Here is a 12,271-nt window from a genome sequence, read left to right as displayed (position 1 = left end):
CGCTATTCATTCATTGCTGAAACCAGACAGAGTTTATCAGATCCGATCAGAGAGAGATGGCAGAAACCGCCCCAGCCCCCGCTGCTGCCGCCCCGGCCAAAGCGCCAAAGAAGAAGTCTGCTGTGAAAGCCAAGAAAGCAGGACCAGGCATCGGCGAGCTGATCGTCAAGGCTGTGTCCGCATCCAAGGAGAGGAGCGGTGTGTCCCTCGCCGCCCTGAAGAAAGCGCTCGCTGCCGGTGGATACGATGTGGAGAAGAACAACTCCCGCGTCAAGATCGCCATCAAGAGCCTGGTGACTAAAGGCACCCTGGTTCAGGTCAAAGGGACCGGTGCCTCAGGCTCCTTCAAACTCAACAAGCAGCAAGCAGAGACCAAGAAGAAGCCAGCGAAGAAAGCGGCTCCTAAAGCCAAGAAGCCCGCAGCCAAGAAACCCGCTGCCGCTAAGAAGCCCAAAACTGCAGCAGTGAAGAAGCCCGCCGCTAAGAAATCCCCGAAGAAGGTGAAGAAACCCGCCGCCAAGAAGGCGACGAAGAGCCCCAAGAAGGCCAAGAAACCAGCGACTCCTAAGAAAGCAGCCAAGAGCCCAAAAAAGGCAAAGGCAGCAAAACCCAAAACGGCGAAACCTAAAGCAGCAAAACCTAAAGCCGCCAAGCCTAAAAAGGCAGCTCCCAAGAAGAAATAAATCTAACGTTACTGTCTGTTCCTCAACGGCTCTTTTCAGAGCCAACCACTAACTCTTGAGTAAAGAGCAAAACTCATGTTTTTGAATGATTTGGTAATTCTGGAATCAAATAGCCAAATATGTGACTTTTGACCACTTAAGACCCAACAAATTTAAGTTTAGGTAGAACTCAAGTAAATCATATTTATTCGCAAGAAATTGATTGAAAATTGCCAAAAAGCTTGTTATATTTCAAAGCAAACAGTTATCACAGTTCGACTCAATGATGTTGATTAACAGTACATATTAGAATTTATACACAAACCATAATGCTGGAGAAACGTGGCAATTCAAACAACCCCACAAACAATAATGGCAGTGATACAATTATAATATTACATTAAGGGTAATAATACTCTACTACAGTATCAAATCTGGTCAGTGTGAACAAGTGTGTGAAATGTGTAGCACTTTTGGTAGGAACAGCGTATAATATCCATTGTTGTACTTTTTTACACATGTGATCATTCCAAAAAGGTGGCTGGGCTTTTAAGGGAAGTTCAGTGATTGGTTTAAAACTTATCACAGTGTAAACCAATGGGCGACTGGCACTCTCGTTTAAAGCTGGTATGAGTCGTCACTGATCTTCATTCTGTTAATTTCGTCAGAGTATTCTGTTTTAGTTCTTGATTTTAATAATGAGTGGAAGAGGTAAAACCGGGGGAAAGGCTCGCGCTAAGGCCAAGAGTCGCTCTTCCAGGGCGGGACTGCAGTTCCCCGTCGGCCGTGTTCACAGACTTCTCCGCAAAGGCAACTATGCCCAGCGCGTCGGTGCCGGAGCTCCGGTGTATTTGGCCGCTGTGCTCGAGTATCTGACCGCTGAGATCCTGGAGTTGGCTGGAAACGCCGCTCGGGACAACAAGAAGACCCGCATCATCCCTCGACACCTGCAGCTCGCGGTGCGCAATGACGAGGAGCTGAACAAGCTTCTGGGTGGCGTGACCATCGCTCAGGGTGGTGTGTTGCCCAACATTCAGGCCGTGCTGCTGCCCAAGAAGACCGAGAAGCCCGCGAAGGCCAAGTAGACTGACTGAAGCGTCTCTTCAAACCAAAGGCTCTTTTAAGAGCCACACAATTCCCCAAGAAAGAGTGAATTCATTTACCCGGTTTTTATTTGATTTTCTATAGAAGTCCCTTTGATAAAACAAATAAGAAAGTTGCTGCAGAATGCACATGAATATACTTTTATGAATAGTTATTGTACAATGCTCGACATAAAAAAAAAAAAAAATCCCACAGGCTGAAGTTTGTTTCTTGTCTGAGATTCCATTATACATGTTCATTTCAATTATTCAATTTTTTTTTACAGTCTATGCTAGAAATACACATGGTCCTTTTTTTTTTTAAATAAATTAAAGCATTTTCTAACTAACCGCTACACTTTGTGAGGGTTTAATGAGGGCATTATGAAAATGTAGTTTTATTGGCATTGCTAAAAATATTTAAGCTGATATATTGAGTAAAAATGTAATATATATCATGATGATATATCTGTACTTGTCTAAGTTTTTTTTACTATATTTCCACAAGTCAAACTGTACGTCCACTTAGTTTTTAAGAAACATTAAAAATCACCTGTTTTGGTTTACAAATTTAAAACTGATTTCGCCTAATGTATTTTCGTGGATGAGAAAAAGCAAAGTACGTTTGGGCGGGAACCACAAACTGACGTCACTTGTTTGAAAACAGCCATTGGCCAACTGTCATTTACAGACGCCAGACAATAACCAATCAAATGCATCTGAAGCAAAGCCATCCAATGAGCGCACGGCAGCCCTGGGCTTAAATACGCGCTGTGTTCGACTGAACTGCTCAGTCTTTCGATCTGATTAAATCAGCCTCAGAATACTTTTAAATAATGGCAAGAACCAAGCAAACCGCTCGTAAGTCCACCGGAGGAAAAGCCCCGAGGAAGCAGCTGGCCACTAAAGCCGCCCGTAAGAGCGCACCCGCTACCGGTGGCGTTAAGAAGCCTCATCGTTACAGGCCCGGTACCGTGGCGCTGAGAGAGATTCGCCGTTACCAGAAATCCACTGAACTGCTGATTCGCAAACTGCCCTTCCAGCGCCTGGTGAGAGAAATCGCTCAAGATTTCAAGACTGATCTGCGCTTCCAGAGCTCGGCTGTCATGGCCCTGCAGGAGTCCAGCGAGGCTTATTTAGTGGGTCTGTTTGAGGACACCAACCTGTGCGCCATCCACGCCAAGAGAGTCACCATCATGCCCAAAGACATCCAGCTGGCCCGTCGCATCCGCGGAGAGCGCGCTTAAATCCACAGCAGTCACACAAACCCAAAGGCTCTTTTAAGAGCCACCTCATTAACCCAATGAAAGATGATTTCCATATTATGGTGTTTTGAAATTGGAACTTCATATGCCACGGTTGTCTTAAATGCTATTTTTATGTATTACTCAAATCTAAAAGCAAAGTTAAGGAAATGGAATGGTGGTTTTAGTGTTATGCTACTATAGTTAATATGTAGTCAAAATGACTGAAGCCCTACAGTTATATTTTTTTTATACGGGTTTTTATATATTACATAGTTAAATTATAGAATTATTAATATTACTTAAGTTCTACTTATTTCCACTAGTATCAAACATCAAAAGAGTCAAGACTGAGCTCGACTTGGTAATGCGTAACTGGTGAAGTTCACTAGAACCGCCCATGAATGTGGTTTCAACTAGGTCCGCTAGCTGACTATAACTCCTCTTCCCTAGTGGTTTAATTCCCATCTGTTGTTGTTGTCAGTTGAAGACTATCTGTCGTTATGTCTGGGAGAGGAAAAGGCGGGAAAGGACTCGGGAAAGGAGGCGCTAAGCGTCACCGAAAGGTTCTTCGCGATAATATCCAGGGAATCACTAAACCCGCTATTCGTCGTCTTGCTCGACGTGGCGGCGTCAAGCGTATTTCTGGCCTGATCTATGAAGAGACTCGCGGTGTGTTGAAGGTGTTTCTGGAGAACGTCATTCGTGATGCTGTGACTTACACTGAACACGCCAAGAGAAAGACCGTCACCGCCATGGATGTTGTGTACGCGCTGAAGCGACAGGGACGCACTCTGTACGGGTTCGGGGGTTAAGAGATTCACGAAGAAGAAAAACACAACGGCTCTTTTCAGAGCCACACACATTTACACACAAAGAACAAGTTACGAGGTGGTGAAATTATATTTGTGTAATAGATTAATTATTGTGCTTTTCTTAAATGTTACCTCAAAATGATTAAGCATACAAATAATAAACTTAACGTTACTTGGTTTTACTCTTATTCTCACGATTGTGCTTTGCAGTTAAAACTACATTTTACATTTTTCAGTTGTGGGCGTTCGTTGTCATTGTGCAACATTTTTATGTAGTTTACTATTGTTCTTAGATTTGTATATGCATGTCTTTCAAAATACAGTTTATTCTTCACTGTAGTGGACCTATTTGAGTGAATTTCTAACACATGTGTTTTTCAGCCTGGATGTCATATAAAGTCAAATTCAGGGCTTTCCACAGATACCAAATGTTCGGAGATTTTATCATAACTACAACTTCTGCTTACTCTTTAAAAATGACTGGCATTAATTTAGCACTCTTATGGAAAATTTTTATATTTTGTAATTATCATTTAAATCAGACTTGTTTTCACGTTGTTTGTCATAAATCAATATCTCAGGAAAAAATATATGGGTTTTTTGGAGACGAGGTGTATAGGGAAGGAAATTATACATTGATTTTCCTATGAATGTAGAACACTTTTGTCAATCACACATTAGATATAGTTAGATACATTGTGTTGAAATGGAATGGCATTTATGGCCATGTTTACAGGCATAATTAAGTATGAATAAAGTGTTCATTACATTATTTCATAACATAGCTGAGAATCATCTTTGCACAACGTTTGATTAGACAAATCCTGAAACTTCCTATAGTTTTTGCTTAAACATGTAATTTCTAAATGAAACAAAGGAATGGAGTCGATGTGGGGGATGGACGGTATTACTAGATGGGCGTGATTAATATTTCAAAGCTTCTGATTGGTCCGCCTACAAGTCAGTGAATGTGTAATATGGCCAATGAGGTCATTATATGGGTTAAAGACTCACAATCAGAGCCTCGTTCTTCCCTTTGTAAATTAGCATAGAGCAGCGCATAAAGCCCACCTGAGTGATTCAGCTTTATTGTTCTCTGAGTTTCTCTGACTGAATCATCATGCCTGAACCAGCGAAGTCCGCACCCAAGAAGGGCTCGAAGAAGGCCGTCACTAAAACCGCCGGCAAGGGCGGAAAGAAGCGCAGAAAGTCCAGGAAGGAGAGCTACGCGATCTACGTTTACAAAGTCCTGAAGCAGGTTCATCCCGACACCGGGATCTCCTCCAAGGCGATGGGAATCATGAACTCTTTCGTCAACGACATCTTCGAGCGCATCGCCGGTGAAGCGTCTCGTCTCGCTCACTACAACAAGCGCTCCACCATCACATCGAGAGAGATCCAGACCGCCGTGCGTCTGCTGCTGCCCGGAGAGCTGGCCAAACACGCCGTGTCTGAGGGCACAAAGGCTGTGACCAAATACACCAGCTCAAAGTAGAGCGAGCTCAGCTCAACACAACACACAAAGGCTCTTTTAAGAGCCACACATTTTATCTGTGAAAAGAGCTTTAATCGTACACTGTTTCTCATACCAAAGTAAAAGCTATTATCCGTCCTTCTGTGTTTATGCTGTTAAGTATCAGGTTTAGCAGATGAACAAGTTACAAACCTTTCTTTAAGATGAAATGTGTTCACCCTAACAGCATATTGGCTTTGATCTTCAGCTAATGTAATTAAGTTCAAAACATTTTCAACATTTAGCTTTGAATATTGTTTTTCTGCACAATCAGCAATTGTTTTATAGTAGCAGAAACTAGAGGTGGGCAATACTCCAAATTTCGGTATCGATCCGATACCAAGTAAATACAGGGTCAGTATCGCCGATATCGATACCAATACTTTTTCGTTTTTAAAAGCATGCACTTGAACTTATGCACTTTCCTGTGCTAGAGCAGTGTGTCATGATTTATGAGGTGAATGCATCATTAATATGCTAAATCTGAATACGTTTTCATGACTACTAAATATTTTGTGATTTGTGCTCTCAACTCGCCTGTAATTATTAGTCAGTGACTTTTACAAAACTACCCTAATTATAGTAAAAGTACTATTGTACACTAGCCTACTGTTTAAAAGTTTGGGGTCTGTAAGATTTTTTATTCTCTTCTGCATTTATTTGATCAAAAATACAGTAAAAACTGTAATATTACAATTTAACATAGGCTATCTGTTTTCTATGTCATACTAAACTGTAATTTATTCAAGTGATCAAAGCTGAATTTTCGGGATCATTACTCCAGTCATGATGATAATTCATTTTGATATGCTGATTTACAGCTCAGGAAACATTTCTTATTATCAATGTTGAAAACAGTTTCATATTTTTTGTGGAAACCATGATGCAGAATTGTTTGATGAACAAAGTTGAAAGAACAGCATTTATGAAGTAGTTTTTTTTTAACAGTGAAAAACCCTTGACTGTCACTTTTGATCAATTGAATGCATTGATCCTTGTTGAATAAAAATATTAATTTCATTAAAAAAATCTTACTGACGTCAACATTTTGAACCGTTATATACACTTTTGCTTTGTTTATTAAAAAAAAATACCCGATTGTTTCTCTGTCATCTAAGCAAGGCTTCGTTTCCCAAACGCACTGGTCCTGTGAGCTCAGCGAAGCACCAGCATCGAACGCTCTGTGATTGATTGGTCTCATCTTGTATCCAGATGACTAGGAGAAAAAGTTCTATCCTACACAATTATCCGCTAACATTCGCTTATTTTTCCACTTAGAAGCTTATTTTACGCACTGAATTGCGTGCTAAATTAATAAAAATTACTGGTAAAAAAATACCCCACACATTTGGATCGATATTTTTATGTGAGGATCGATCCTTTTCGATACCACGTCAGTATCGATATATCGATACTCAAGGATCGATCTGCCCACCTCTAGCAGAAACTCTTCTGAGAAATACTCTCAACACTATTGTTGATCCTGTAGAGGAAGATGATGAAGATGATGATGATGAGAAACTTGTGCTCCAGTAATGCTGGGTTCTCTTACGAGAGGTCTCTCGTACTGCGTAAGATATCTTACGCTAGGGGAAAATCCTTTTTCCGCGAGATATTGAAGCCAAAAATTATCCTTAATTTTGTAATAATGCAAAACGCGTTGCGGCAGCATGCAGACATAGGCGAGGCAGCCCGCGCGCCTATTGGCTGCTCTGCGGCAACTGCAGCAGCCTATCGAGCGAGGCCTGGCGTGACGCCAGACCCAATCAGGGCACTTCGCGCCCGCTGCGTCACGTCCCGCCGAAATGGCCGTGGTCTAGGCCTATAAATACCGCTCGCAGGCAGCTATTATCTGATTTTTCATCCTTCAAGCGAAGCACACGCATCGCTGGAGCTGGAGAAGAAGCCGCGCCGTCTGAAAGAGAGCACCTTCAGCGGGACGAGTCACTGAAGTCGCTGGCCGCGCCGCCTTCCTTGCCTTCCTGCTGCGCTATCCGGCGTTATATCCTTTCTCTGCTACTGTGTTTATGTATGTGTGTGTGCTCGCCGCCGCGACACACACTCCCATTGCACTAAAAGAGCTGGGCGTCTTTTTCAAGACGCCCCTTTTCCTGATCACGCAGCTCTCGCGCTCGCTGACGGCGACTGCCCTCACTGCGAGCTAGTTACTGCCTATGGTGACTCTGAGGACTCACCTGGCATCCTTCTCCGAGACTGCTCCTCCGCCCCCCCCCCCACTACCCTGGCTACCCTGCCTCTGCGCCCCATTCATGCGTCACTCACCGGCGAAAGGAGAAAGGTGTGTTTTTAGTCCCTCCGAGGATGGACTGACCTTCAATTTCTCATACATTTCCCAGTTCCCTGATCAAGCGACTGGAAATATCAATATTGCAGCAGGCGAGCCTGTTTTAATACAAGCGCGCCTGCAAGCATACGCCGAAGAAAGCATGTGACGCTCTTATATGCTCGTGCATCCGAAAGCCTTTGTGTTCCCCCCTGTGGCTCAGTGGCGGAATCATTGGTTTTCCTCACGAGAGACCGGAGTTCGAATCCCGGTCTAGCGGCAGTTAAAATTATGCCGCCAATGCTTCGCTCTGTCAGTTCCCTGAAAAGCGACTGCAGATGTGCATTTTGCAGCCAACGAGCGCGTTGCACAACCCGCTCGCCTGCACCCAAACACCGTTTCTATGGTTCCGTGCGTCACTGGCGAAAGGAGAAAAGAGCGTTTCTGGTCCCCCCCGCGGACGGACCGACCTCCTCTTTCTCGTACATTTCTCATTCCCCTCTGAAGTTCGGGCGACTGGAAATGTCAGTATTGCAGTGAGCAAGCCTGTTGTAATACACGCATGCCTGCAAACAAACGCCAGCACGTTGACGCTCTCTTATAATACTCGCGCTAACTGAGTTACAATGTGTCTCCCCCTGTGGCCCAGTGGCAGACTCTCAGGTTTTTGCACGCGAGAGACCCGCGTTCGATCCCCGGGTCTACCGGCAGATAAAATTATGCCGTCAATGCTCGCTCTGTCAGTTCCCTGAAAAGGCGACTGCAGATGTGTATTTTGCAGCCAACGAGCGCGTTGTACAACCCGCTCGCCTGCACCCAAACACCGTTTCTATGGTGTTCCGTGCGTCACTGGCGTAAGGAAAAAAAGGGAGTTTTTCTGGTCCCGCTGCGGACGGACCAACCTCCTTTTTCCTATACATTTCCCATTCCCCTCTGGAACTCAGGCGACTGGAAATGTCAATATTGCAGTGAACAAGCCTGTTGTAATGCACGCAGGCCTGCAATAAACGCCAGCATGTTGACGCTCTCTGTTTCTATGGCAACTTCTCGCTCGTTCAGTTCCAGTAAATGTGACTGTTCCAGTGTATCCTGCAGTAAACAAGTCGGTTCTGTCACCCGCTTGCCTGCACACAAACGCCGTTTTTACGGCTACCCAGATAAATCCCATAAGCGTGAATTTTTCTGGTGTCCCGGCCACGGCCGATGGTGCTTTATGTGTAGAAAGAATGCCCACTGCCCAGTGCCCATCTCTACACACAAGCACAGCCCGTCACACAGGGCTTGCGCACATGAATCGACTCAGATCGATTGCGCTTCAAACATGGTGAATGTGCCCACTAACACCACGTTATGCATGTCTCACGGTTTCTGTAAAAACGAAACCAACGTGCATTCGCTTCACTCAAGCGAACAATGCTTTCAGTGTGACATGTGCCCGCTGTCCCGCGCCCACATCCACACATAGACATGACAGTTCCTACGGGAACCGCCCAGCCCTCCCCCTCGCGGTTGACCACCGCAGAGGAGTCGAGCGCGGGCAATCTGCCCGCTGTTATCAGCGCGCCCCATGCCTCAAATGTCACGAGCGCGACGCTTGTGTTACAGCATGCCGAAGCCTCTCCATCGCTGAGCGAGCGGAGCGCGCTTCGTATTCAACCCCTAGCTATTCATGCGGACGCATGGGCAAAGCTGCCCGGGGTTTCGAAGTGGGTGCTGAACATTATAAAAAGAGGCTATTCGCTACAGTTTCGCTGACGCCCTCGCCGCTATGTGGCGCGCGTCGAGACCACGGTAAAAACAGAAGTAGCACATTTACTTCGAGCCGCAGTGGCGAAACTATTGAGCAAAGGGGCCATAGAGCCTCTCTCTCAAGTTCAGAGCGAAGGAGGGCTATACAGCAGATACTTCCTGGTACCGAAAAAAGACGGGGGTCTCAGACCCATACTAGATCTAAGGCAACTGAACAAAGTGCTTGTGAAGCGACAGTTCAGGATGCTCACGACCAGACAAATCCTTGTGCAGATTCGCCAAGGAGATTGGTTTGTGTCAATAGATCTGAAAGACGCGTATTTTCAAATACAGATAGCGTCACGTCACAGGCGATATTTGAGATTCGCCTTCGAGGGCCAGGCATATCAGTACACAGTCCTGCCGTTCGGTTTGTCCCTGGCACCCCGTACATTTACGAAGTGCATGGATGCGGCGCTCGCTCCCCTCAGAATGAGAGGCATGCGAGTACTGAACTATTTGGACGATTGGCTGATTCTAGCGCAATCTCGCGCAGTGCTCATAGAACACACGACCATTTTACTCGATCACCTCGAGGATTTGGGTCTCAGTGTCAATTGGGCGAAGAGCTCTCTGTCACCCAGTCAGAAGATATCTTTCCTGGGCACAGAATTGGACTCGCTGTCCATGATAGCGCGACTATCACCACAGCGCGCGGTAGACATTCAACGCACAGCGAACTCGTTTCGCTGCGGCGCGTCTGTCCCGCTCAAGAAATTTCAGAAGATGCTAGGTCTCATGGCCTCAGCATCATCAATGCTCCAGCTGGGCCTGCTCCGCATGCGCCCGCTGCAGTTTTGGCTGAAAGCGCGAGTCCCACGCAGAGCGTGGGCATCCGGTTCGCTTCGCCTCAGGGTCAATCAGAAGTGCGTCACAGCTCTGAAACCTTGGAGAGCGAACGACTGGTACCAATCAGGTGTAAGCCTGGGGACTTCCTTGAGGGTGAAAGTGGTGTCCACGGACGCGTCCACCTCGGGATGGGGAGCGCTGCTCGAGGGCAGACCGTTCTTCGGCCAGTGGTCGGAACGGGAAAAGCTCCTGCACATAAACTGCCTCGAAATGCTGGCAGTAGACAACGCGCTGACGCGTTTTTTGTCCCCAAATAAAAGGACGCCACGTCTTGGTCCGTTCGGACAACATGTCTGTGGTGTCCTACATAAATCGCCAGGGCGGCCTCAGGTCCAAGAACCTGTACAGGCTGGCAGAACGCCTCCTGGTATGGGCTCAGTGCAACCTGCGCTCGCTCAGAGCAGCGCACGTGCCAGGGCTCCTGAATATAGGACCGGACAGACTGTCCAGGAACAATGTTCCGGCAGGCGAGTGGTCTCTACACCCACAGACAGTCCAACTGCTGGAAAAAAAAAAAAAAAAAAAATTCGGCAGAGCGGAAGTAGACCTGTTTGCGTCTCAAGAAAACGCTCACTGTCCGGAATTTTTCTCCAAGAGCAGGAACACGCTGGCCCATGTGTGGCCCCGCCGCCCGCTCTATGCTTTTCCCCCCGTCTCTCTCCTGCCTCAGGTGATAGAACGGATCAGGGAAGAAGGATGCTCAGTATTGCTGGTGGCACCGTTCTGGAAAAACCAACCTTGGTTCCCAGTCGTGATGCAGTTAGCAAGTACTGCCCCGTGGCCAGTACCAGTGAGGAGAGACCTCCTCTCACAGGCCCACGGCTCGATCTGGCATCCTCACCCGGAACTATGGTCCCTTCATGTCTGGGCCATCAACGGGTACATGTTGGACTCCCTAAAGGAGTATTAAACACGATCACGCAGGCTAGAGCTCTGTCTACGAGACGGCTCTACTCCTCGAAATGGTCAGTGTTTTCGGGCTGGTGCACAGCCCGTGGTGTGTCACCCACAGACTGTGGTGTGACGGAGGTGTTTTCCTTCCTACAAGAGCTGTTGGATGAGGGCAGGGCCCCCTCCACGCTCAAAGTTTATGTGGCGGCTATAGCAGCGTTCTCAGGAACAACGCTTGGTCAGTCAATAGGAAGGAACGATTTAGTCATCCGCTTCCTTGGAAGGGCTAAGAGACTGAATCCTCCCAGACCTCCCTCAGTTCCCGTATGGGACCTTTCTACGGTTCTGGAAGCCATGAAAGGTGCGCCATTGGAGCCTTTACAGTCAATTGATTTGAAACACCTGTCTTTCAAGACGGTGTTTTTGCTGGCTCTCGCTTCAGTGAAGCGCATAGGGGATCTACACGCGCTCTCTGTGAGCGCGGCGTGCATGGAGTTTGGGCCTAATGACTCAAAAGTTATACTCAAACCTAAGCACGGTTATGTTCCAAAATCCCTCAACACACCGTTTAGGGCACAGGTTATCTCCCTGTCAGCCCTACCGGTCCCTGATGAGGAAAGAGACGTGAGCCTCCTTTGCCCAGTCAGGGCATTACGAGCTTATGTGTCTCGCTCGTCTGTTTTCAGACAGACGGAGCAGCTCTTTGTTTCATTTAGCGGATGTTCTAAGGGACTAGCCGCGTCGAAACAGAGCCTATCCAGATGGATAGTTGATGCTATAGCGCTGGCATACGCCTCCAAGGGCATGCAGTGCCCGTTGGGTGTCAGAGCGCACTCCACGAGAGGCATGGCCTCTTCGTGGGCCTGGTCAAGTGGGATTGCCTTGCAAGATATTTGTATGGCGGCAGGCTGGGCCTCCCCGTCTACATTTATAAGGTTTTATAACCTAGAGGTTCCCGCCCTGCAGGCCAGGCTGCTGTCGGTCTAAGTTTACCAGTATTATCTGACCTGATGCTATCAGCTCAGAATGCTGCGTCTACTGAGCACAGCTCAATGTTCGACAGTAAAAAGTAGCAGCACGAGATGTGCCTGGGCAGACTGTGTAAGACCCACATTCCCCCATCAGTTCAGGCCGTACCCCGCC

The 12,271-nt window shown here is 46.8% G+C and overlaps 5 protein-coding genes and 1 long non-coding RNA gene across 6 annotated transcripts in view; all 6 read left to right on the top strand.

Annotated features, from left to right (window-relative positions):
- LOC309492584 overlaps positions 1-12,271 on the top strand; it is a 335,811-nt gene that overhangs the window by 32,128 nt on the left and 291,412 nt on the right. The gene's annotated exons all lie outside the window — the stretch shown is intronic.
- On the top strand, positions 28-696 carry LOC309492504 (histone H1-like). The gene has a single exon (XM_082161524.1). The coding sequence runs from the start codon at positions 57-59 to the stop codon at positions 681-683; it is 627 nt and encodes a 208-aa protein (XP_082017650.1). The 5' UTR covers positions 28-56; the 3' UTR covers positions 684-696.
- LOC309492517 (histone H2A-like) lies at positions 1,317-1,795 on the top strand. The gene has a single exon (XM_082161540.1). The coding sequence runs from the start codon at positions 1,361-1,363 to the stop codon at positions 1,745-1,747; it is 387 nt and encodes a 128-aa protein (XP_082017666.1). The 5' UTR covers positions 1,317-1,360; the 3' UTR covers positions 1,748-1,795.
- Positions 2,526-3,014, top strand: LOC309492513 (histone H3.2-like). Its single transcript, XM_082161536.1, has one exon. The coding sequence runs from the start codon at positions 2,581-2,583 to the stop codon at positions 2,989-2,991; it is 411 nt and encodes a 136-aa protein (XP_082017662.1). The 5' UTR covers positions 2,526-2,580; the 3' UTR covers positions 2,992-3,014.
- LOC309492530 (histone H4) lies at positions 3,477-3,991 on the top strand. Its single transcript, XM_082161552.1, has one exon. It carries the CDS (start codon positions 3,492-3,494, stop codon positions 3,801-3,803), a length of 312 nt encoding a protein of 103 aa, XP_082017678.1. The 5' UTR covers positions 3,477-3,491; the 3' UTR covers positions 3,804-3,991.
- Positions 4,887-5,346, top strand: LOC309492527 (histone H2B-like). The gene has a single exon (XM_082161549.1). It carries the CDS (start codon positions 4,924-4,926, stop codon positions 5,296-5,298), a length of 375 nt encoding a protein of 124 aa, XP_082017675.1. The 5' UTR covers positions 4,887-4,923; the 3' UTR covers positions 5,299-5,346.

Source organism: Leuciscus leuciscus (genome assembly GCF_965113295.1).
Source record: "Leuciscus leuciscus genome assembly, chromosome: 2".
Lineage (NCBI taxonomy): Eukaryota > Metazoa > Chordata > Actinopteri > Cypriniformes > Leuciscidae > Leuciscus > Leuciscus leuciscus.
Note: the sequence above shows the minus strand (reverse complement) of the source record. Positions and strands in the feature narration are given on the sequence as shown.

Bases quoted from the DNA above. Each gene is read 5' to 3' on its own strand.
- LOC309492504 (XM_082161524.1), top strand. From the start codon at position 57: ATGGCAGAAACCGCCCCAGCCCCCGCTGCTGCCGCCCCGGCCAAAGCG.
- LOC309492517 (XM_082161540.1), top strand. From the start codon at position 1,361: ATGAGTGGAAGAGGTAAAACCGGGGGAAAGGCTCGCGCTAAGGCCAAG.
- LOC309492513 (XM_082161536.1), top strand. From the start codon at position 2,581: ATGGCAAGAACCAAGCAAACCGCTCGTAAGTCCACCGGAGGAAAAGCC.
- LOC309492530 (XM_082161552.1), top strand. From the start codon at position 3,492: ATGTCTGGGAGAGGAAAAGGCGGGAAAGGACTCGGGAAAGGAGGCGCT.
- LOC309492527 (XM_082161549.1), top strand. From the start codon at position 4,924: ATGCCTGAACCAGCGAAGTCCGCACCCAAGAAGGGCTCGAAGAAGGCC.